This window comes from Aquarana catesbeiana, linkage group LG05, assembly GCF_042186555.1.
Source record: "Aquarana catesbeiana isolate 2022-GZ linkage group LG05, ASM4218655v1, whole genome shotgun sequence".
In the NCBI taxonomy this organism is placed as follows: domain Eukaryota; kingdom Metazoa; phylum Chordata; class Amphibia; order Anura; family Ranidae; genus Aquarana; species Aquarana catesbeiana.
Window position 1 is genome coordinate 173,184,703 of NC_133328.1, and position 22,589 is coordinate 173,207,291.

A 22,589-nucleotide genomic window follows, 5' to 3' on the forward strand; every position below is an offset into this window, starting at 1 on the left:
TATATATATATATATATATATATATATATATATATATACACACGCACATACACAGTTAGGTCCATATACAATCTCTCAAAAGTAAAGTGAGTACACCCCTCACATCTTTGATTATACTGATTGGACTTGATTAGGAAAGCCACACGCCTGTCTATATAAGACCTTACAGCTCACAGTGCATGTCAGAGCAAATGAGAATCATGAGGTCAAAGGAACTGCCTGAAGAGCTCAGTGACAGAATTGTGGCAAGGCACAGATCTGGTCAAGGTTACAAAAAAAATTCTGCTGCACTTAAGGTTCCTAAGAGCACAGTGGCCTCCATAATCCTTAAATGGAAGACGTTGGCTGGCCGTCCGGCCAAACTGAGCTATCAGGGGAGAAGAGCCTTGGTGAGAGAGGTAAAGAAGAATCCAAAGATCACTGTGGCTGAGCTCCAGAGATGCAGTTGGCAGTTGGGAGATGGGAGAAAGTTGTAGAAAGTCAATCATCACTGCAGCCCTCCACCAGTCGGGGCTTTATGGCAGAGTGGCCGACGGAAGCCTCTCCTCAGTGCAAGACACATGAAAGCCCGCATGGAGTTTGCTAAAAAAACACCTGAAGGACTCCAAGATGGTGAGAAATAAGATTCTTTGGTCTGATGAGACCAAGATAGAACTTTTTGGCCTTAATTCTAAGCGGTATGTGTTGAGAAAACCAGGCACTGATCATCACCTGTCCAATACAGTCCCAACAGTGAAGCGTGGTGGTGGCAGCATCATGCTGTGGGGGTGTTTTTCAGCTGCAGGGACAGGACGACTGGTTGCAATCGAGGGAAAGATGAATGCGGCCAAGTACAGGGATATCCTGGATGAAAACCTTCTCCAGAGTGCTCAGGACCTCAGACTGGGCCGAAGGTTTACCTTCCAACAAGACAATGACCCTAAGCACACAGCTAAAATAACGAAGGAGTGGCTTCACAACAACTCTGTGACTGTTCTTGAATGGCCCAGCCAGAGCCCTGACTTAAACCCAATTAAGCATCTCTGGAGAGACCTAAAAATGGCTGTCCATCAACGTTTACCATCCAACCTGACAGAACTGGAGAGGATCTGCAAGGAGGAATGGCAGAGGATCCCCAAATCCAGGTGTGAAAAACGTGTTGCATCTTTCCCAAAAAGACTCATGGCTGTATTAGATCAAAAGGGTGCTTCTACTAAATACTGAGCAAAGGGTCTGAATACTTAGGACCATATGATATTTCAATTTTTCTTTTAATTTGACAACACTGAAGAAATGACACGTTGCTACAATGAGTGTACAGCTTGTATAACAGTGTAAATTTGCTGCCCCCTTAAAATAACTCGACACAAAGCCATTAATTTCTAAACCACTGGCAACAAAAGTAGGTACCCCTATGTGAAAATCTCCAAATTTTGCCCAAAGTGTCACCAGAGTTCACCAGAGCTTCACAGGTTGCCACTGGTGTCCTGTTCCACTCCTCCATGACGACATCACGGAGCTTGTGGATGTTTGAGACCTTGCACTGCTCTACATACTGTTTGAGGATGCCCCACAGATGCGCAGTAAGGTTTAGGTCTGGAGACATGCTTGGCCAGTCCATCACCTTTATCCTCAGCTTCTTTAGCAAGGCAGTGGTTGTCTTGAAGTTGTGTTTGGGGTCGTTATCATGTTGGAATACTGCCCTGCGGCCCAGTCTCTGAAGGGAGGGGATCATGCTCTGCTTCATTATGTTACAGTACATGTTGGCATTCATGGTTTCCTCAATGAACTGTAGCTCCCCAGTGCCAGCAGCACTCATGCAGCCCCAGACCATGACACTCCCACAACCATGCTTGACTGTAGGCACCACACACCACACACGCTTGACAACATCTGAACCAAATAAGTTCATCCTGGTCTCATTAGACTACAGGACATGGTTCTAGTAATCCATGTCCTTAGTCTGCTTGTCTTTAGCAAACTGTTTGTGGGCTTTCTTGTGCATCATCTTTAGAAGAGACTTCCTTCTGGGACAACAGCCATGCAGACCAATTTGATGCAGTGTGCGGCGTATGGTCTGAGCACTGACAGGCTGAACCCCAACCCCTTCAACCTTAGCAGCAATGCTGGCAGCACTCATACATCTATTTCCCAAAGACAACCTCTGGATATGACACAGAGCATGTGCACTCAAAAACTTTGATCGTTCATGGCGAAGCCTGTTCTGAGTGGAACCTGTCCTGTTAAACACTGTATGATGATATAGGCCACCGTGCTGCAGCTCAGTTTCAGAGTCTTGGCAATCTTCCTATAGCCTAGGCCATCTTCATATAAAGCAACAATTCTTTTTTTTTTTTCAGAAAAAGTGCCATGTTGAACTTCCAGTGACCAGTATGAGAGCGATAACGCCAAATGTAACACACCTGCTCCCCATTCACATCTGAGACCTTGTAACACTAACAAGTCACATGACATCGGGAGGAAAAATGGCTAATTGGGTCCAATTTGGACATTTTCACTTAGGGGTGTACTCACTTTTGTTGCGAGCGGTTTATACACACACTTAAAAAAAAAAAAAACAGCAGGAAAATAGTTTAAGGGAAAAGAGGAAGAAGTAGCTAATTAGGGCTTAGTGTAAACTTAGGGCCAATTAGGAAAAAAAAAACCTTTTCACTTGTCAGGTTGCTATAACTGACATCTGTCAATCCAAGCACATTCAATTGATCTGCAGATTAATGAAACAGATGAGATACAAAAGTAACAATTGTATCACTATATTTTGTGTCTGAACAAGTTTGATAAACATTGTGTCAGATGGCCTTTTTTTAATATATATATATATATATATACACACACACACACACACTGGGGACGGAAAGTATTCAGACCCCCTTAAATTTTTCACTCTTTGTTATATATTAATGTACACACAACACCCCATATTGACAGAAAATCACAGCATTGTTGACATTTTTGCAGATTTATTAAAAAAGAAAAATTGAAATATCACATGGTCCTAAGTATTCCGACCCTTTGCTCAGTATTTAGTAGAAGCACCCTTTTGATCTAATACAGCCATGAGTCTTTTTGGGAAAGATGCAACAAGTTTTTCACACCTGGATTTGGGGACCCTCTGCATTTCCTGCTTGCAGATCCTCTCCAGTTCTGTCAGGTTGGATGGTAAACGTTGGTGGACAGCCATTTTTAGGTCTCTCCAGAGATGCTCAATTGGGTTTAAGTCAGGGCTCTGGCTGGGCCATTTAAGAGCAGTCACGGAGTTGTTGTGAAGCCACTCCTTCATTATTTTAGCTGTGTGCTTAGGGTTATTGTCTTGTTGGAAGGTAAAGCTTCAGCCCAGTCTGAGGTCCTGAGCACTCCGGAGAAGGTTTTTGTCCAGGATATCCCTGTACTTGGCTGCATTCATCTTTCCCTCGATTGCAACCAGTCGTCCTGTCCCTACAGCTGAAAAACACCCCCACAGCATGATGCTGCCACCGCCATGCTTCACTGTTGGGACTGTAATGCACAGGTGATTAGAAGTGCCTGGTTTTCTCCACACATACCGCATAGAATTAAGGCCAAATCTTGGTCTCATAAGACCAGAGAATCTTATTTCTCACCATCTTGAAGTCCTTCAGGTGTTTTTTTTTTTTTTTTTTTTTTTTTTAGCAAACTCCATGCTGGCTTTCATGTGTCTTGCACTGAGGAGAGGCTTCCGTCGGGCCACTCTGCCATAAAGCCCCGACTGGTGGAGGGCTGCAGTGATGGTTGAATTTCTACAACTTTTTCCCATCTCCCGACTGCATCTCTGGAGCTCAGTCACAGTGATCTTTGGGTTCTTCTTTACCTCTCTCACCAAGGCTCTTCTCCCCCGATAGCTCAGTTTGGCCAGACGGCCAGCTCTAGGAAGGGTTCTGGTCATCCCAAACGTCTTCCATTTAAGAATTATAGAGGCCACTGTGCTCTTAGGAACCTTAAGTGCAGCAGAAATTTTTTTGCAACCTTGGCCAGATCTGTGCCTTGCCACAATTCTGTCTCTGAGCTCTTCAGGCAGTTCCTTTGACCTCATGATTCTCATTTGCTCAGACATGCACTGTGAGCTGTAAGGTCTTATATAGACAGGTGTGTCGCTTTCCTAATCAAGTCCAATCAGTATAATCAAACACAGCTGGATTCAAATGAAGGTGTAGAACCATCTCAAGGATGATCAGAAGAAATGGACAACACCTGACTTAAATATATGAGTGTCACAGCAAAGGGTCTGAATACTTAGGACCATGTGATATTTCAGTTTTTCTTTTTTAATAAATCTGCAAAAATGTCAACAATTCTGTGTTTTTTTTTGGTCAATATGGGGTGCTGTGTGTACATTAATGAGAAATAAAAATGAACTTAAATGATTTTAGCAAATGGCTGCAATATAACAAAGAGTGAAAAATTTAAGGGGGTCTGAATACTTTCCGTCCCCACTATAACTATATATATATATATATATATATATATATATATATATATATATATATATATATATATATATATATATATATATATATATATATATATAAAATTTTCCGTTTCTAGAGCTGCTGAATATACACAGCAACTCCCATTGTCGGAGAGTGGAGGAAGGGGGATCGTGGCAGCTGGATAATATTGGTTGTTTAGGCATAAAATCATAGACACTTTTTTTTAACCAAAACATGATTTCTCTTTAAATTTGTGGTTCTTCCACACGGATTGTGACATTGTTTTGTTTTCGTCTTTATTTGGTGTATAGAGCTATGGGACTGGTGCTCTGGTTATCAGCTCACTTCTGGATTTCCTCACCTTTGCTCTGTGTGCCCCATACAGTGAGACAACAGAAGGGCAACAGTTTGACATGCTACTAGAGATGGTGGCATCAAATGGTAGAACACTCTTCAAACTTTTTCAGGTATTGCTTCCTTTCTTTTTGAAAACACTACTTGTATTCTAATACATGCTGTTTATTGATCTAGTAGAAGTGCAGCATTTCTGTGGGCTTACAGAGGTGGCACTGATACCATTTTTAGGATTAATGTTATTAATGTCATCACTGCCATAATCCTGGTTCTGAGATTAAAACCAAAATAATCCCCGGGGTAAAATACATACAGGGATTTTAAATATACTGAGTAAGCACACCACATAACAAAAATGCTTTACCAATAAAGTTGTTTTGGGCATAATACAGCATAGGTTTTAACTCCACTGATAATACCAACCAACAAAAATGCATGCATGTAAAGTATATAGGTACAGTGAGCACTGCTTAAATCATATAGCAGTCAATGTTCAGAATTACATGCATTCAGTACCCAAAATGGAACAATGAAAAAGATAGCTGAGCCAGACCCTGGTGAAAAGAGGAGGAATAAAAACTTAACATTTCAGGGGTGTAAGAACCCCCTTTCTCAAGAGCCTCCTACCTCAAGAATCTCCTACCTAACTTGCCAGCTGAGCACATGCTCTTCCAAAGGGTGGCTGGTTAAAAATTCACAATCCAAAATGTAAACAAAATGACCATGATTAGGAAAAGGGCCATGTGTAAAGCAGGTAAGTGTAGTAGATAAAACAATGTGCACCAGATTTAAGACACTGTACACATATTTAATACAAATGTTTATAAAAAGAAAGCCGTAAGCAATACATTTAAACCGCAAAGGGAAAACCCCTTTCTATACCTGGACGTTTACTATGCAATCAGACAATTCAATCTCTGCACAATCTTGCGAGGGTTCATACAGACTGAACATTATGTAAACTAACCTATGCAGTTCTATCACTTAGCAACTCATCAGGCCATTCAGTCTGATTATACAGTGTATGGCCAAGTTGGAACCAGACAAGGTCAAAGAAACACTGCACAGGTCACATTCTTTCATTTCTTTGAATAACCTGTCTAGCATATAGTATATAACCTCGATTATATGAAATCCTCCAGCATCCTAACTGCCTGATCACACTCTACATTGTATCTGAGGGTGCTATTCTGACTGTATGGCAACCCACATTTTAGATCCTCTAGAAACATTTTCTATGCAAGTATGTATTACTGTCGGTATGTGTTTGCATGTGTATGTACATTGGTTTCACAAGAACATCCAAAAAGTGTGTATCTGTTTTACTGTATCCAAAGTGAAGAGATCGTTGGATGACATTCATCCAGCCGTGCCCTTAAATCTGCCTCTGTACTATGCCAGATGAAGAAGATATTGTGTATATATGTGAGCAATATAAGGGCATGTCTCATGTACAGTGGATTGCCATATACATAACTCTCCTCAAAGTCTGCCATAATCAAAAACTTGGCATACCTAGGGGCCGCATTGGACCCCATAGCTGTGCCTTGGCATTGCTGGTAACAATCCCCATTGAAGCAAAAGTAATACTTTGTCAGAATAATTTTGTAAAAGCTCTAGAGAAAGAAACCATATTGAGGGGTAGAGTCATACCATTCAGCCCTTCCTTGTGTGGAACAGATGTGTAAAGATAGCACACAGCCATGCTAGATATGCCACACCCCTTAGGTAGTGTTCCTATATGACTAAGGTTAAAAAAAACAGTGCTGTATAGCAGAAATTAATGTATACCTTCCACCCTGGGAAGCAGAACCTGCAGTGGTGCGCAAAAATAAAACCCTGAGTGTACAAAAGTGCATGTGAAAGACAAACAAAAAGGTGCACTTAAGGGTTTGTCTCTAGTCCACCTCCCAAAGAATTAGGGCTGTACCTTGACACATGTTGACACATATCCTCCCACTGGACTTCAGGGTAGGCTCACACCGTCCATGCAGGTGAGAAAAGAAATAGAGAAATAGAAAAAGTGCAACAGGACAAATAGTGAGAGAAAAATAAATTTAAATAGAAGCAGAAACGGATAAAGAAAAATAGCTATAGACTGGAAGACTAAATTGTTCCTGGCCACAATGAGACAGCCTGGTGGTTTTGTGGGGTGCTTGTGGATCTTATGGATGCAATAAAACAATGGGATTATTAAAAAATCGGTAACCAAGAATTTTTTGAGTTTTTATTTTTATTAATGATGCCTTGTTCTGAAGCATTCATATTGACCTTGAATATCATAGCCCCCACTAGTGGATTACTTTGCAATTTTGCAGTATACCTTCCTATCAGATAACTGTCGCAACACTTCAGCATGTTAATTTAATTTGTTCAGTGCCACGGTAGCTCCACCGTTGTCAGCTGGCTTAAAGACAAAATTATTATTATTATACACGATTTATATAGTGCCAACAGTTTACGCAGTGCTTTACAATGTAGAGGGGAGACAGCAGAATTACAGTACAGTTCAATACAGAAGGGACTGGAGAGCCCTGCTCGTAGAGCTTACATTCTAAAGGGAGGGGGTGGTGGAACAAAATGTAATAGATGTGGGGAATGATTTTGATGGGGCTGGCTCAGGGACAGTTGTTAGGTGGGTGTGGGATAGGCTTCCCTGAATAAGGGGAATGATTTTGATGGGGGTGGCTCAGGGACAGTTGTTAGGTGGGTGTGGGATAGGCTTCCCTGAATAAGTGCGTTTTTGGGGATCTCCTAAAGGTGGACATATTAGGGGCTGATCGGACATACCGGGGAAGAGCGTTCCAGAGCATGGGAGGGGCTCTGGAGAAGTCCTGAAGGCGAGCATCGGAAGAGGTAACAAGGGAGCTAGAGAGCAGGAGGTCCTGGGAGGAGCTCTTTGTTTTCACAACGTGTTTTAAGAGATGTCCATTCTTCCCAAGATAAATACCCATGGGGTTGTCCATGCCACGGTTGCCAATGCATGCTTTTAACATCCCTCCTGTAGCAGATTGACAAAGGGTTCCACCGCATACAAACTTATTTTGATCAGTTCAACTCCTCAGTTTCCTGCAAATCATCAAGTTCATTTCAGGAGAAGAAAAACTTGATTGAGTTTGATTTGTGCCAAGTTCAAAATAGGCACCTAATCTTCATGTACAAAAGAATATTTCAAAGTCAATGTCCACCTCTAATCTGTAACCCAAATAGTTTGGGACAAATACCAACCTTTTATTCAGTACTTAGACTTCCCCTGTGGATAGAGGGTATGAGGAGAGATTTACTACTAGGTTTTCCTTCCTTTGTGCACTGGTCCAATTCATTTGGTGGAGGGGGGATTATGGTGTGGGGTTATTTTTCAGGTGTTCAGCTTGGCCCCTTAGTTCCAGTGAAGGGATCTCGTAAGCCGTCAGCAAGACATTTTGGACAATTTCATGCTCCCAACTTTTTGGGAACAGTTTGGGGATGGCCCCTTCCTTTTACAACATGACTGTGCACAGTGCACAAAGCAAGGTCCAGAAAGACATGCATGAGCGAATTTGGGGTGGAGGAACTTGACTGGCCTGCACCTCAACCTGATAGAACACCTTTGGGTTGAATTAGAGTGGAGACTGCGAGCTAGGCCTTCTCATCCAACATCAGTGCCTGACCTCACAAATGCGCTTCTGGAAGAATGGTCAAACATTCCCATAGACACACTCCTAAACCTTGTGGACAGCCTTCCCAGAAGAGTTGAAGCAGTTGTAGCTGCAAAGGGTGGGCCAACTCAATATTGAGCCCTACAGACTAAGACTGGGATGCCATTAACCGCTTCAGCCGCGGGAGATTTTGCCCCCTTCCTGACCAGAGCACTTTTTGCGATTCCGCACTGCGTCGCTTTAACTTACAATTGCGCGGTCGTGCGACATTGCACCCAAACAAAATTGACGTCCTTTTTTACCCACAAATAGAGCTTTCTTTTGGTGGTATTTGCTTACCTCCGGTTTTTTATTTTTTGCGCTATAAACAAAAAAAGTGCGACAATTTTGAAAAAAACGCAATTTTTTTTACTTTTTGCTATAATAAATATCCCACAAAGATATATATATATATATATATATATATATATATATATATATATATATATATATATATATATATATATATATATATATATATATATATATATATATATATATATATATTTTTTTTTTTTTTTTTCCTCAGTTTAGGCCAATATGTATTCTTCTACATATTTTTGGTAAAAAAAAAATCACATCAAGCGTACAAAAAGAGCAAATAATAGCTAGTGTAAATATTACTTTCACAGTTCTACAATAAAAAAATGAACCCCATACAGTAGTGATTATCTGCTTTTTTTGTACTATAAAGGGCTAATTTTAGTTTTTTTAACCCCATTATGTTACTAAACGTCTTAGGCCTGGTTCACACCTATGTGCTTTTTGTAGAAACGCACTACAGTTCATTTACATGGTTTCCTATGGGACACGTTCACATCTATGCTTTTTTCAGCAGCTGCGTATTTGGAAAGGGGCAGGGGACTTTTTTTTTCTTTTATGCGAAACGGTGCTTTTTTTTTAGTTCAATATACTTCAATGGAGAAGCTGAAGAAAAGCATGTAATGCGTTTTTGCAGCAATTTGTGTTTTTTAATCTGCCCAACAACAAATTGGGCAAAAAAAATTCAAAACCGCAAATTGCCGCAAAATCACGTGCGCAAAAATCAAAACACGCAGCAGAAGCACTGCAGAATCAGATCAAAAGTAAACTGCATAGGTGTGTACCGAGCCTTGTGCTGGCCACACAGATCAATTTTCAGACGAGAATATTCAGATGAAATCTTTGTACATTTGCTGAATGATAGAATGTTGTTTGAAATTTTCACTTGTTTTTAACGTTGTTTTTAAAATGAATGTAATTTCTGAACGAAAACTTTAAAATTCCTTTCACCAAGAAGTTTTCTATTTCCAAATTTTCCCATCACTGTAGTTGAAACTGAACATAGATTTGACCCCACTAACAATTAGAAAATCGAACGTTCTTAAAATTACATTTTTGAGGGAAGACATTTGTTTTTGTTTGTTTTTTAAATAAAAAAAATTGATCTCTGAGTCTGATGATATTTACCAGATTCACCCTTTAATAGTATATCTAGTATATCTCTCCTCTAATAGTACATACAGGATATCTCTCCTCTAATAGTATATACAGGATTTCTTTTCTATCTGTTATTCTCAGAGTGGATTAGATATTTTGCTCCCTAACCATATAGTTGGTTATTTATATTTACCACTGCATAGAGATATTTAAGAATAAATTGCCATTTTTTAAAAACTTTACGTATTAACTAAATTTTACACCACACTTTTATTTTATGGTTATTAACCGATTAATTGATTAAGCAAAACAATAATCGGCCAACTAATCGATTATGAAAATAATCTTTAGTTGCAGCCTTAAATTTTTTCGCACTCTAGCCAAAGCTGGGAAAAATGTTATGGCTATAGATACTTTAAAGACAGGTGTCATGCAGTATAACCTAAAAAAGCTTCCGCAAGTGAAGGGCCGATATCAGGTAAATGCACAAGCTGATTTAAAAAATGATTTTTATAGGAAATACATCACTGATATGTGAATGTTTTATGTATTAGCGTAATGTTCTATTTTTGCAATTAGAATATGATAGTATTCTACTTACTAAGGTATGTAAAATCTTTAGCCACCCAGACTGAAATGAGAGCCAGCCTCCAAATTTATGAAAATGTGTTTGGAACAAAAATGTGTTTGCGCTTTGGATGAAGACGAAAATTTGACTGGAAATCGTCTCTTGGGTACTTGTCACTGGAATAGGTGTCGCCATTGGAAGATTTTTCTTCACCATCTGTTATGTGCTAATCATTCCCTACTCTATGCAACACTAAAAAAATTTAAGGCTATTGATATATTTTAAATAATCATAAAAAGTAGGAACTGTTCTGAAGATTTAAAGCCGAAATCCAGGCACAAAGAAATACTCTTGCGGTGATCCCCTGCGTGCTGCAAGTGTTAACTACTCATTAGGTCTAGTGCTCCCGGTTCTTCCCCACACATTCCTCTCTAAGCTTCTCATTGTTGCGGTCACTCACTTGCCCCCACCAGGTACAATACAAGGCTAATAGGAGGGAAGCATGTGAGCCCTCCAGCTGAGTATCTTTGGTCTTCTAGAAGGCAGACTTACACTTCTGCATCTGGGAAAATGTGACGGTGCATCTTATATTGGCAGCAAGACTGTTATCAGCGTGGCAAGATTTTGTTCAAGAGTAAAGTTCAAATGTAGCAAGCAGTGTGTTTTATATGCTGATATGACTGTGGGGTTTATTTACTAAAGCTGGAGAGTGCAAAATCAGGCTCACTTCTGCATAGAAAGGAATCGGCTTCTAAACCTCAGCTTGCTTTAGCAATAAAACCTGGAAGCTGATTGGTTTCTATGCAGAAGTGAGCCTGATTGTGCACTCTCTAGCCTTAGTAAATAACCCTCTGTGTGTTTAATTGCACTGACTATGTCAGCAGTTCTGTAGTATGTACTGCTCTGTGCAAAATATTGTTTTTGTATGGTGAAAATTAGTCTGTTATAACACACTTCTGTTTTCTTGTAGCATCCATCCATGGCCATTGTAAAAGGAGCTGGTTTAGTAATGAAGGCTATCATAGAAGTAGGTATTTTAATGGTAATTGAGAAATGCAACAACTTTTCAGTCTGACATTGTTACAATGCAGATATTCAGTTTGTTTTTCATTACTGCTGAATTTCATGGGTCTCCAAGAGCCATGTCAGATAGGTGATTCTGCCACTGGCGAAACCTCACCAGTGGTAAAATCACCCACCTTCACTAATGAAGTCTTTTCCTACATCTGACATATTCAGAAGACGGGTCAGCTTTTATACTTTTAGCATCCCAATCATGAAATATATGTATCAAGTTGAAAAGGCCCATAGTTTAAAATATTATACCCATAACTTTTTAATTACAGTAAAACCTTGTTTTAAGAGTAACTTGGTTTGAGAGCGTTTTGTAAGACAAAGCAAAAAAGCAAAATGTTTTCATAAATTTTTTGACTTGATATACAAGCAATGTCTTGATATACAAGTAGCGTCAAGTCTCAACTGAGTATAAAAGTAGAGAGGCGCCTCTAAGTGTAGCAATATGGTTACATTTAATGAAGGTACAACATTTAGCAACTCACATGGTTGATGATTAAAACAGGCACATCTAAGTATGCGAGCTTCCAGGGTAAAGCTGTCCACATCCTCCACACCACCATCGACGTCATCCCTTCCACGCTGTGCTCCATGAGTACTTCAAGCCTCACTTTCAGAACGCTCTACTGCAGAGTAGTCTTCCCAGTCACGATTGTAGATTGACAGCAATGAGAGCCGGAGGATGGTCTATGTTGACAGCTTTACCCCAGATGCTTGCATATTTAAATGTGCCTCTTTTAATCAACCATGTGAGCTGCTAAGTGTTGGACCTTCATTAAATGTGACCATATTGCTACACTTAGAGGCACCTCTCTTCTCTTTTATACTCTGTAGCTCCTGCTGGATTTTGCTTCTAATCCCCTTGTGGAGACTTCCATTTGTGGATGGACATTTTATGGTTACACAACCTATCATATTAAAATAATCTGTTTATATGGACTATAAACTGAAAGACCTATGAATAAATGGTTGTGGAACGAATCATCTGAATTTCCATTATTTCTTATGGGGAAATTCGCTTTGATATACAAGTGCTTTGGATTACAAACATGTTTCCTGGAACGAATTATGCTCGCAAGCCAAGGTTTTACTGTAATGCATAAACTATTTATAGCATACTAAACATTGCACTAATTCAAGTGGTAATTGCTGGAAGAAAAACAAAACCAGTTTTTAAATATTTTGCTTAATAACAAATGTGCCTTAATTGTCAAATTTTACTTTTTATTTTTTTATTTTTTTACCTTTAAACTACATACTGAGAATAGATTAATTTGTTATGTGTATGCAGTTACTTCAATATTCCTTTTTTGTTCAAGGAAGCAGACAAAGAAATTGCAACAAAGATGCAAGACCTTGCTCTCAGTGAAGGTGCCTTACCTCGACACTTGCACACTGCCATGTTTACAATAAGTGTTGATCAGAGAATGCTTACAAACAGGTGGGTAGAACTGAGGAATTGGGTTGTTTTCCTCTGCCTCCTCTGCTCTGTGTTTGTGACTGCAGAGAGCACTTACACATTGCACTTCCCTTTCAAGTAAACCTGATATAGAGCATTTTATTTTCATACAGAACTCTCTGCACCCCATACCACCACTAGACAGTGACATGTAGCAGAAAAAGGAAATGACTTATAAAAGGACATGGAATACTTTGATCTACCAATTTCCAAGTATCTAGTTTGTCAGATGACTCAAGCATTGAGCTTTAGTCATTTTTCCATATTTTTTATCTTAGTAATACATGCACTTATCTTGAAGCAGATCTACCATCTTCTGGCAGGTCATGTGATATCCTAGGGCTTTCTGTTTGCAGCAGTCTTCAAAGGAAGCTGCACAGGTGTAATGACATTGGCATCGCTTTCTGCAGTATTGTACTTCGAGCTAAGGCTGACATGGTGATACATTAAGCTACATTTTACTGTAATATCTTACATTGTGTACTAACTGTAGAAAATTATATATATAATAAAACTATTGTTTTTCTCCATTTTTATTTACATTGGACTGTTTTTCAGACAGTTGAGCAGACACTTAGTGGGTCTTTGGACAGCAGAAAATACAACATCTTTTAATTTGCTCAAGCGCATTTTGGTAAGAGAAGTTAATCTAACTTTTGTATGAACTGTTCGCTTCAGATTTTTTTGTGAATTTTACCATGGTATTTTGGTTATATATTACGGTCATATTTACTGGATATAGTTAGTATAGTATATTTGAAATGCCTTTGTTTGACTTGTTCGACTTGTTTCTTCAACTCCCCAGCCCCCAGGTTTGCTAATATACTTGGACAGTAAGGATCCAGTACCAGAAAAGGATATTGATCGAATGCATATCAGGGATAATTTAAAAATTGCAACTGTAAGTTTTTATCGCACATTTCATTTTTATTGTCATGTAGCTCAGTTGTAATAAAATTGCAGCAGGGCTCAAGGAATGTTTAACTGTTTTTTTTTATTTTTATGTTTGAACCAAAGGAACTTCCCTATGCTGTCTGTTGGAACAGGAAGTGATGGGAAATCTCTGCAGGGGAACACAGGCTGTATAAAAAAAAAAAAAAAAAAAAAAAAACAGATTTTTCAGTAAGATAGGGAAGGGTTGTAACCTGTCGGGTTATTGTTACTGTCTTTGTCTTGCAGTCCCAGTGACAGTGGTTTCCCCTCATTTCTTGTTCTGGTGTTACAGGGCCAAATGGGTGATGGACAGTGATAAAAATATTTTACTATTTCCAGTCTATTAAAAATATAAAATGGCTTTTGTTGGGCTTTTGTGAAAATTAACCAGCCCTCCCTGATGATAAGATACACTATTCCTCCCACTGACACAAACATTGGGGCATAATTCCTACCACTGACACCAAATATGGGTCACTATTCCTTCCCCTAATATCAAAGATGGGGCATTGTTTACTGCCACTGACGCCAGGACAATATCTACCCCCACTGACCACAGTCTAGCCCCCCTAAATTCTGGGGGACAGTAAATTGGCCTTTTGTTTAGAAAGTTTGGAGACCTCTGGTGAATATGTAAACCTATTGTGTTGCAGCAGTAGCTAAGGACAAAAAATGTTTAAGGGGTAACTCATGGGTTATCCTGCAAATATTAGTTCTGTGGTGTTATCTTATAATGGTTGGTTCTAAAGCACATTATTATTGTTAACGATTGTTACTGTCACAGTGTATTATGGCAGGATCACACCAAAACGCAGTGTGAGAAAGGCAAGTTCTATGTTTGTTTCCTGTGCGGCGCTCAAAACAATACAGCCTTTGTGATCTGCTGCAGGTGCCAATGTAGTATTAACAGCACCTTAAACGTGGATTGTAAATGCAGTGCATTTGTGGGCACCCAATTGTATTGCACCGTAGTAGCTTGGTATTTGGTGTGGCACGTTTTTTTAATAAATAGTGCATGCGCTATTTTCTCTGCGACCCAGTATGATTTCAGCCCATTCAAAAAGAAATGGGTTGCAAGATCGTATCGCACGGGAACGCGCAAGCACACCTGTGAACCGTCTCTTACGCCTCAAAATCTAGCCCTGTAATTTTTAAATTTGTTTATATACACATTTTATTTTTTTTTGTGTATGACTGCCTTTCATTAGGACCAATATGGACAATTCAACAAAGTCCCTGAGTGGCAAAGGATTGCTGGAAAAGCTGCCAAGGAAGTTGAAAAATTTGCCAAGGAAAAAGTTGACTTGGTGTTGTTGCACTGGAGGGATAGGATGGGAATAGCACAAAAAGAGGTATGTTGTGGTATAATTGTAAAAGGTTGTGCTAAAATGAAATCTTTAAATCCATTTGCTGCTAGGCTCTATTTACATCAATGTTCTAAAACCCATGTCCTTTACCATGTTCAGTGACACAATACTGGATTATGGGTGAAGTAAAACGACAGGAGTCGGTAATCAGTGGGCACTGTTAAAGTCTACCATCCTAGAGGCAACTTGAAATTGTTGGGAAACTTACTAGGAGTAAAGGAAGAAAAAAAAATATGGTTCACTAAAAAGGAATGTAGGTTAGTAAGGAGAAAAAAAAATGCATATAGGAGATTCATTAAAACAAAGTGTAGATGATAGAGAAGTGTATAAAAATAAACAAAAAGAGGCCAAACACATTATCAAGTGCTGTCAAAGCTCAGAAAGAGGATTAAATGACAATCTATTAAGAAAGGAGACAAAAGGTACATCGTGATAAACGGAAAACAAAATACAATAAGATCACTAAAATAAAAACTGGACACTTGCGTTGAGTGAGACCTGGATGTAGCAAACAATTTAAACAATTACTTCTTTTCGATCTTCTCAGAAATAAATTGCACTAATGATAACAAGTTGCGGGACCATATTGGTTCTAGTAATGATGGTTAATTTTCAGGTGGCAGAGGAACTAGCTAATTTCAAGCTTAATAAATCAAATGGGCCTTGATGGTATTCATCCCAAAATTTTTAGAGAACTTCAAGATATAGTTGTTGGACGATTAAGAGATCTCTTTAATCAATATCTTCTAACAGGAGAAGTTTCCCATAACTGGCCGACAGTGAATATTGTACCTATCAACAAGGATAGAAAGATAAAAGCTGTCAATTACAAGCCAGTGAGTTTAACATCAGTTGTAGCCAAGTTAATGGGATCACGTCTAAACAGAAGGATAATTGATCAATTATTACAATTTACAGGACAAATATTACAATTTACTGGGCAGCATGGCTTTACTGATCAGGTCATGTCAGATTAACCTGACTGAATTCTTTGATTATATTACCATTGTTTTGAATCAGGGTGGAGCTTGATTTCCGCAAAGCATTTGATACAGTTGCACATAATGATTTGATTAAAAAAAAAAAAAGAGGGTTGGGTGGTTTAGTGGATATGCAGTTGGCTAAAGGGTAGATACCAGACTATGGTTGTAAATGGGGTTCATTTGGAATGGAGACCCGTCTCTAGTGGTATACCACAAGGCTCTGTACTAGGCCCTGTTCTATTTAATCAACAAATATATATGTATATGTAAGTGATATAACTAAAGGTTTGGTTGGTAAGTGATGTCTTTTTGCTGATGATACAAAAGTGTGTAATAAGGTTGATATCCCTGGAGGTGTCTGTAATATGGAACATGATTTGGCATTGCTGTAAGATTGGTCAAAGCATTGGAAACTGCAATTAAGTGTTTCTAAATGTAAAATAATGCACCTAAAAAAATAAAATATCTTGATAGACTACATGATTAAGTACAGTGTCAGCCAACACAACAGAGGAAAAACATTTAGGAGTACTTCTTTCAGATGACTGTAAAATGAGCAAACAGTGTGGCTAAAAGAAAATAGAATTGTAGGATGCATCACTAGAGGAGTCATCAGCAGGAAAGTCCTGATCTGGAGACCTCACTTACAAAAATATATTGGTATATATTGATAATATAAAACTGGTCCAGAGACGGGCAACAAAAATGGTGAAAGGTCTGAGGGATGAGACGTTTAAGGAGACACTTCAGGAACTTAAAGCGGGGGTTCACCCACACCGCCAAAAAAAAAAAAATATTAAAAGCCAGCAGCTACAAATACTGCAGCTGCTGACTTTTAATACATGCCCACTCACCTGTCCCAGGGTCCAGCGATGTCGGTTGGGGACGCCGAGAACCCGCTCGGTTCTCGGCAGCTGCCGCCGCCATCCTAGGTGAGGGAATCAGGAAGTGAAGCGTTGCGGCTTCACTTTCCGGTTCCCTACTGCGCATGCGCGAGTCGCGCTGCGCGTCCCTAGTGGTCCCCGCTCTCTCCTGGGAGCTGTGTGTTCCCAGCAGACAGCGCGGTTGGGACGGGAAGAGGCATAGACTCCCATGGGAGTCTATGCCGGAAGTGGGTGCAAATACCTGTCTTAGACAGGTATCAGCACCCCCCTCCCCCCTGAAAGGTGCCAAATGTGACACCGGAGGGGGGGAGGGTTCCGAAAAGCGGAAGTTCCATTTTTGTGTGGAACTCCGCTTTAATAGCTACAGTCTGGAAGAAAGAAAGGAAGCGCTTTGACTTAAACCTTTAAGTACATTAAGGGTGTGAATACGGTTCATGAGGGCAGTATTGTCAGTATGAAATCAAAATCACGAACACGAGGGACTTGATCTCAAACTAATAGGAGGATAGTTCAAAACGAATCTTAGTATTTTACTGAAAGAGTAATTGATCCTTGGAATAGACTTCCAACAGAGGGTAGTGAGTTAGTGAACAGTAAGTGAATTCATACATGCTCTATCTATTCAAACATAATCTATACTCAGACAAAAATTTTGAAAAAAAAAAAGTATAAATATAAGCAAATAATTAAACAATTGGGTCGACTCGATTAACCTCTTGGTCTTTTTTTCTGCTGTCACACTTCTGTGTTTCTTTGACTCAAATGGTGCTCTATAGATCCCTGTTGTTGTGCCATGAAAGGAACCAATCTGTGCCACTGTGCATTTTATCTTTGATGTAAGGGATACTTCACATAAATGGGATAGGGCTGGAGCACTGTCTCGGGACGGTGTAGTTATATAGGCACAACAACAGTATTCCTAGGTCTATGAACAGCCTATCCTGATCCTTAATGAAAAGGCACTGATATTTTCTGGTATAAACAAACGGAAAGTACTTCTAAGAGTAGACTTGCAACTGTATATCAAAAACCATATATATGGTTCTGTTCACCTTAAGGCTTAGCTGCTATACACATACATGTAACCTAGCAAAAAAGTGTAGAAGATGAGCTGATCTGTATCGTGCCTTACATCTCCTCCTTGATGCAGGGCTGTGACCAACGGTTGTACCTATTTAGAGATGAGAAATATCACAGAAGATGTGTCATCGCTACTTTTTAATGCTGATTTTTCTACGTTTTGATGGGTCCTGGTTGCAACATAGTTCCTAACTCAGCCTGCTGGCCCCAACCATTACACTGTAGTTGTAGATGCTAAAGTCCACAAATATTACATCTCATCAGGCTTGGGTAGGCTGATTACTTATCTGTGTGGTAGAAAATGATAATGCTAGCATCAGTTCTTGGAGGAATAATACAGTATATCTGGTATTTATACTTAATAGGAGAAAAATTACTTTTAAGCAACCAGCATAATCATTTAATCTATTCTCTTTTGTAAACTTGACTATATGGCATTGTTTTCCTGTCATATTTTTTACTCCCTTTCATAATTTTTTTTTTTTTTTTTTTTTTTATAAATCAACTACCTTAGGATAGAAATCTGGTGAGTAGATTTTTTTTTCTCTCATGTGTTACATGCTTCCTGTATTTTGTCCTGCCAGTATTTTATTAAAAAGCATTGCAACTTCTGTGTTCTTTGGTGGATTCTACATCTGTTTCCTGAAATTTCTCACTGCATTAATCAGAGTCTAGATCAGTCTAGTCTAGATCTGCTTAATCCGCTCTAAATAGCTGTTTACATCATATATGAGCCTTGGCCAAACCAGTGTCTCACAGCGCACGTGAGTCTTATCTGCTCGCAGTATATGTACGTTTCAGATGTGACCAGCTGGGTACTGCACATGTGAGTTTTAGTCCTGCTGGTGTTGTAAAAAGATTGTGACTTTTGCTCTCACTACTGTAGTAGTCTGCCAGTGGGAATTAATGTAGCATGTGGAACTATGTTCTCTAACAGCTCTCTCTAATCTATACCACTTTCTAACTCCCTCTAGTCCACCGTCAGCTTCCTTTCTGCTTCAATTCATCTCCAGCATCCCTTCCCACAGAACATGCTTAAAAGAGGATCTTCACCCTAGAAAGAAAAAAAGTGAAGTCCGCTGCTCCTAATAAATTAGCTTGGTTCTTCGTCGGCCTTTGGATCCCTAGCGCTGGCATGTTAACCATGGAAAGCCATCTGTGACTCCTGGCGGATTTACAGCCAGCTTCCCACTGAGCATGTGTAGACCGCGCTACACTTTCAGAATGGTCCCACAGCCTCCTGGGACCTGTGATGTTTCCCAGAAGGCTGCTGGCAAGGAGAGGGGTGCCCATACGATCTGAGTGGGAGTGGGTACCTATCAAGACTAGTTACGGTTTCCCACCCCAAAAAAAAAAAAAAAACACGTGCTAAATGTGGTAGAGGAGGAGGACAATAAGGGGATCTCCCCCTTTTGGCTGAAGTTCAGCTTTAACTTCCATTCTTCCTCTCCCCCTATGTCTCTACATCAGTCAGTTCTCTCTCTGCCTCCTCTCTCACCTGTGCACAGTCAGCTCCAGCTCTACCTCCCCAACCACAGTCCTGTTTCCATTTGCCTATTTAGACCCAAACTCTCTCTCCCCTCTGTTTCTGCATCTTCTTTCTTTTCTTGTGGTCACTGAACCGCTCCCACATTATCTACCTGCGATCTGCTCTATATGGTACTGTCAGCAAGAGGAAAATAATCCGCTAAGGGATGGAACTGCTAGTGTCTTAGATTAATAATTTCAAGCATGCTTAATCACCTTGATTTACAGCCACACAGCTAAATGAAAGTATAGCAATATAAATAAGTGACAGTTGGGGTAACTGGTTAATGTTATGAAAGCTGCTGCAAGAACATTTTAAAACTACATTGTGTTTGTGTTTTGTATTCAGAATTTAGCCCAAAAGCCTGTTATCCTTCGAAAAAGACGACAGAGAATAAAAATAGAATTTAACTGGGAACTTTTCTACTACAGGTAAATTGTACTACATTTTAAAGTGCTAAACATTTTAGATATTTTCCAAAACACGTGATATTGTAAAATGTGTATTTGTTATAGATCGTGAATAATCCAGTAAACCTAGATTGTGGAAGTCTGCTTTTAATACTAAATTATACTAAGCACTTCTAAGCTGAACAATGTAGCTTAACCTAAATGTAGTTTTCAGAAAAAAATTATTTTTGGGAAAACAAACTTTCAATGCTCTACTACATGGCATATACTGTACATCAGTGACTACAGCAGGCGTACACACAGCATAAAGCCCCTTGCACACAGGCATCATAATTTACTGGTGTTTACTCAGGAACTTGTGAAAAAATGTGTGTAAAGACCTGAGTAATGTTGAATATAGGCGAGTAAAGGTGTGCAAGCATACAAGTAAAATTCTTCTTCTTTGCCAGTATTGTAATATACTCACTTAGGCTTCTTGCACACTGCAGCTTGAAAAAGCTCAGTACGGCGTTTTTTGATCCAGACTACAGCCCACTGTTTACAATGTGCCTGTACACGCAGGCATATAAAGAAGTTATTCTTGAATGAAAAAAAATAGATAATAAATAAAGCATAAATATTAATGAATTTTCCCTAGGATTATATTGTGTGCATATACGAAAAAAACAAATGCCTGAAAATACATCCAAAAAAAGCAGATGCTCAAACATCAATACCGTGTGCAAGAGGCCTTATACTCACGTAAACGTATTAAGGTCTCCTCTTGCACATAGTACTGATGTTTTGAGCATCTGCTTTTTTTGGACATCATTTCAGGTGCTTCTTTTGCACACATATGCGTGCTCGCACGATGCATTCCTAGGGAAAATAAATTAATATTTATGCTCATATGCACACATTTGCACATACTAACACATAATACTGATCAGGAAAGCAGATTTTTCCATTTTTTTTTTTTTTTAATTTTAACTAAAAAATATGCACCTCTTGTTTATGCACCTGTGTCTACAGGCACATTGTAAACAATGGGCTGCATTTTAGATCAGTAAAAAGAAACGCTGTACTAAGCTTTTTCTCAAGCTGCAGTGTGCAAGAGGCTTAAACGAGTAAACACGAGAGTAAATTGCTGCATCAAAATGTAAAATTTTCTATTTTTGTTTACTGCTCTGTACTAAACGCCGTATTACTGATCTTTACTTAGCTGTGTGCAATGTCTCATAGACAACAATGCATCTCTTTTCAGATCAGTAAAAAACTCAGCATTTTTTACTCCCATGTGCAACAGGCCTAAATCCTATGACTCCTTTCTATGTACAGAATGCCTAGTATGTTACATAGCCAGTTAACATGGTTTTTTGTAATGTAGGCATTTCACCATAGGGGATTTAAAGTGTATTGATGATTGTAAGTTCTTTGGCATAGTGTTTGTGGTTGTGTGATATGTACATTTCAAACTGGTATAATTTAATTCCTAGATTCCATCAGGATCATGCAAGGTCAAATTTGATCTGGAATTATAAAACCAGGGAGGAGTTGAGAGACACACTTGAGGCAGAAATGCGAGCATTTAATGTGGACAGGGAGCTTGGAAGCGCAACAGTGATCTCTTGGAACCACCATGAGTTTGAGGTATTAATGTGACCCACTTGCTGAACATTTCTAAGTTTGGCGGGGAGGTGTATGTTTTTTTTTATAAAGCAAGTAAGCATATACTTGGAGTACTAATGTTGTGTTTATTCAGAAAATTTAAAGTGTTTGTAGAGCTAAAAAAAAAATAAAATTATCATGTTCCTTGTTCTTTAAGGCAGGATAAACTGTATAGTGATCTTGCACTCTTATGTATTCCTTTACATATAGTATAATATCTGGTTGATCCTGCCTGCTGTTAGTAAACTGACCAAGCTAGTCATGGCTGCCGATCCACGACAGCATGGTCAGTTTACGTCTTTCGTCATCTAGCTTTCTGTGCAGCTTCCATGTATCGCCCTCTCTTCCCCTCCCTCCTTGCCATGTCCGTGGTCTGTGCGAATTCAATCATCTCACTGCCATTCCGGGGCAAGGAGGAGAGAAGGAGATACAGACATGCAGATAGAGCCAGATCACAGACCAGCTCCTACTGGAGTCCCTCTGCTCAGGAATGATAATAGGACAAAAAAAGAAAACATGTGACTGCACAGAATTGGTGCTTTATAAAGTTCTTTATCAATTTTATTAGAAAAAAAGACAGTGCTATTACTATTATTTTAAAACAAAGTATCATAATTACTTTTGATACTTTACAACCTACTTTAATGTATGTATAGCCACATGGTATTTTTATAGTATAAAAAAAAATCATTAGAAGCCAGCTATTTCTGTGAATGAATGATTTAATAATCTTACGCTTGTGGCAGAAAACATGGAGAGTA

The 22,589-nt window shown here is 39.2% G+C and overlaps 1 protein-coding gene across 1 annotated transcript in view; it reads left to right on the forward strand.

Moving 5' to 3' along the window:
• Positions 1–22,589, forward strand: part of DNAJC13 (DnaJ heat shock protein family (Hsp40) member C13) — a 288,371-nt gene that overhangs the window by 162,497 nt on the left and 103,285 nt on the right. The window contains exons 15-23 of the mRNA XM_073630350.1: positions 4,757–4,912; positions 11,434–11,490; positions 12,857–12,978; positions 13,555–13,630; positions 13,802–13,897; positions 15,138–15,281; positions 18,758–18,769; positions 20,120–20,202; positions 21,657–21,810. Coding sequence (XP_073486451.1) covers positions 4,757–4,912; positions 11,434–11,490; positions 12,857–12,978; positions 13,555–13,630; positions 13,802–13,897; positions 15,138–15,281; positions 18,758–18,769; positions 20,120–20,202; positions 21,657–21,810 — 900 coding nt within the window. The remainder of the gene's footprint in view (positions 1–4,756; positions 4,913–11,433; positions 11,491–12,856; positions 12,979–13,554; positions 13,631–13,801; positions 13,898–15,137; positions 15,282–18,757; positions 18,770–20,119; positions 20,203–21,656; positions 21,811–22,589) is intronic.